This window comes from Limulus polyphemus, unplaced genomic scaffold, assembly GCF_000517525.1.
Source record: "Limulus polyphemus unplaced genomic scaffold, Limulus_polyphemus-2.1.2 Scaffold5122, whole genome shotgun sequence".
NCBI classification, from domain to species: Eukaryota; Metazoa; Arthropoda; class Merostomata; order Xiphosura; family Limulidae; genus Limulus; species Limulus polyphemus.
The window spans coordinates 18,559-21,635 of record NW_013670732.1 but is presented as its reverse complement, the minus strand read 5'-3'; the positions used below and the strand labels follow the sequence as shown (position 1 = coordinate 21,635).

At 33.0% G+C, this 3,077-nt stretch overlaps 1 protein-coding gene across 1 annotated transcript in view; it reads right to left on the bottom strand.

Annotated features, from left to right (window-relative positions):
- The window catches only part of LOC106472157 (dachshund homolog 1-like), a 47,253-nt gene that overhangs the window by 35,042 nt on the left and 9,134 nt on the right, over nucleotides 1–3,077 (bottom strand). Inside the window, exon 3 of the mRNA XM_022400758.1 lies at nucleotides 1,860–1,981. Coding sequence (XP_022256466.1) covers nucleotides 1,860–1,981 — 122 coding nt within the window. The remainder of the gene's footprint in view (nucleotides 1–1,859; nucleotides 1,982–3,077) is intronic.

Genomic DNA, 3,077 nt, shown 5'->3' with positions numbered 1-3,077 from the left:
GTACTCGATAACACAGTGTATTTCACAAGAAATATTCCATAGTTTCTTACATTCACCTAGCTACAATACATGTTTCGGCTTACTTTTTTAACTTGTTAAGATCTTTTAAATTATGATCTCGATATCACAGTGTATTTCACAAGAAATATTCCATAGTTTCTTACATTCACCTAGCTACAATACATGTTTCGGCTTACTTTTTTAACTTGTTAAGATCTTTTAAATTATGATTATATTTTTAAACCTCTGCCATTTAGACATATACAACGCACCTGTGTCATTTCAGTCCTATGAAACTCATCCTTATGTTTGATGTAAATTTGTTTAACTAAAAATATTACAGTTTGTATTTGTTGCGTGCATTTAGCCAATGTACTCCAGTATTCAGGATACGGACCGCAAGTCTATGCAAATTCCTTTTCATATTTTCATTAACCTAAGCTATGGTTCTTCAAAAACAGTCATCGTATCAGTTTAACTTGTTAGACTTCTAGCCTATCAAAATAATGTGGATTTAACCGTTCTTCTAAATTGTTTCTGTTTGCTTCTGGACAGTTCCAAGCTCCGCTAGAGAACAGCCATTCTTGTAAATTGCTTCTGTTTGCTTCTGTACAATCCTCAGCTCCACTAGAGAATAGCCATTCTTGTAAATTGCTTCTGTTTGTTTCTGGAGAGTTCCTAGCTCCACTGGAGAATAACCATTCTTGTAAATTGCTTCTGGACAGTTCCAAGCTCCGCTAGAGAATAGCCATTCTTGTAAATTGCTTCTGTTTGCTTCTGTACAATCCTCAGCTCCACTAGAGAATAGCCATTCTTCTAAATTGTTTCTGTTTGCTTCTGGACAGTTCCAAGCTCCGCTAGAGAACAGCCATTCTTCTAAATTGTTTCTGTTTGCTTCTGGACAGTTCCAAGCTCCGCTAGAGAACAGCCATTCTTGTAAATTGCTTCTGTTTGCTTCTGTACAATCCTCAGCTCCACTAGAGAATAGCCATTCTTGTAAATTGCTTCTGTTTGTTTCTGGAGAGTTCCTAGCTCCACTAGAGAATCGAGGAAGGATCAGTGCATAGAAGCTTTGCTTTAAACCGAATGAGCCTTAAAATATTAACCGTTTTGGGGGTGCTACACGTAGGCGGATTGAGCACAGTGAAGGAATTCTGCTATTAATTAGTTAAGGCTATTAACAGCAAAAGTTATGACCTAATCAGATGTTGATCACAGAAAGCGCTCGGCTTCGTAATTGTTTGTAATGTCAGCAAAACAGGGTAAAACTATTCACATGGCTAAGATGGTTTTCTCTGTTATTCTAAATGTACATGGATAACGTATGTATTTATCTATATCTTGAATAATAATAAGTTTTTAAATCATTTAAGACTGTTGCAATGCAAACATCTATAGCTCATTAAGCACATTCTAAAATTTCCAATTGAATAAGAGATACGTAAAACAGCGTTATTAAACAGAACAATTCTTAAACGTTCCTAGTGTATTACATACAGATATAAAAATTAAGGTAACTAGAAAAATATTTATATTACCTTTAGTTTTAACATTGAAATATTAAACATTGCTTTCAACTATTTAACATAAATAATGCTGGATCCAGACACATTTTTAGGGATAATTTTCTTCCTCAAAATGGATATATTTAGTTGGTGAACTGATATTACTGCATCTGGATATATATATAATTATAGAACAGTGAATCATTCTTGTTGACCTTAATTTAACCTTTATCATTTTTTGGATATTACTGCACAAAAAGAAAGTAAATAAGTGGTTATTTCAATCTGTCCTATCAGGCTATATACAACTTTACCTACGTGTATATCTCTAGTTCACAATCGAGTTCAACATACCATTTAAATGGCCATTCTTGTAACCGTGATATTCTCCATCCAGGCGATTCTTCTTAAGAAGACTGCCACACGTTGTTAGGCCAGTTACCGAAGCTCTCTTTGGTGGACGTCCCGGTCTACAACTGAAAGCAAGTTAAAATAGATTTTATGTTCTTAAGAAGAATATCCTTAAACATTTAAGTTCTTAGCTCTTCCCTACCTGTCCGCCATATAGGAATATATGCATGTAGCTTGTATTATATAACGTTTTATGGAGTAAAACCTCTTTAATGTGGTAACATTTCTAAAGAAGTGTTACAAAGACGTTTTTTTAGAGCAAATTTTTATCAATTACTTTTGGATATCAGTCAATACATCGAATTTTAAAGTTCGAATGTCTGCCACCAGGTTACGGATCAATACAGCTGTACTGCAAAGGATTTTAATTTAACTTTTGAGTGCGCAAAAACTTAAAAATCCAGTATGTTTAATTAATATAATATTAGTAACAAAATATATGAAATTGATTTCTATAGGTGACGTTACTGTTACATGTGCAATAAAGGATGTTTGAATCATTAATTGCACCTACTTTATCCTCCTTACCATAATGATTAAAGCACAGTTTTATTACTTATTGACGTTTGAGAAGCAAGTGAATAAAACAGACAAACATAAGTTGGAATGACCTAAACTGATAAATGTAGTAACGAAAAGAAACATTTTGTCCAAATCAGTTATCAGAACATCTCAGACTCTTTTACATCTAGATTTGAAAAACATATACCGCTTATTGTTTTAACATTTACTTCTATTTCAACCCCCTTTTTTTACTTTTACAAGGGTTTCTTGTTTTTAAATTGCCTATAAAATATGGTTGGATATAAATGTATTATTGGTTTAGTGTGGTTATTACTTGTTTTCAAGTGCCTACATAGCTGGACTTATTAAACCACTTCCATACTTATATATAAAATCTAGTAATATATAGATTATATACTCATAAAGATAAATATTACACTGTGGCGTTAGATATATTGTGAAGCCATATAAGTTGAACGAGATACGATTAGTAGATTTAATTTTCCAGAGTTTCAATCTAAAATTGCCCACTGAGTCTTCTTTATATTCTTTTGTTTTACACACACACACACATAGAGAGAGAGAGCGAGACGTACATGCACACACACACACACACACACACACACACACACACACACATATATATATATATATATA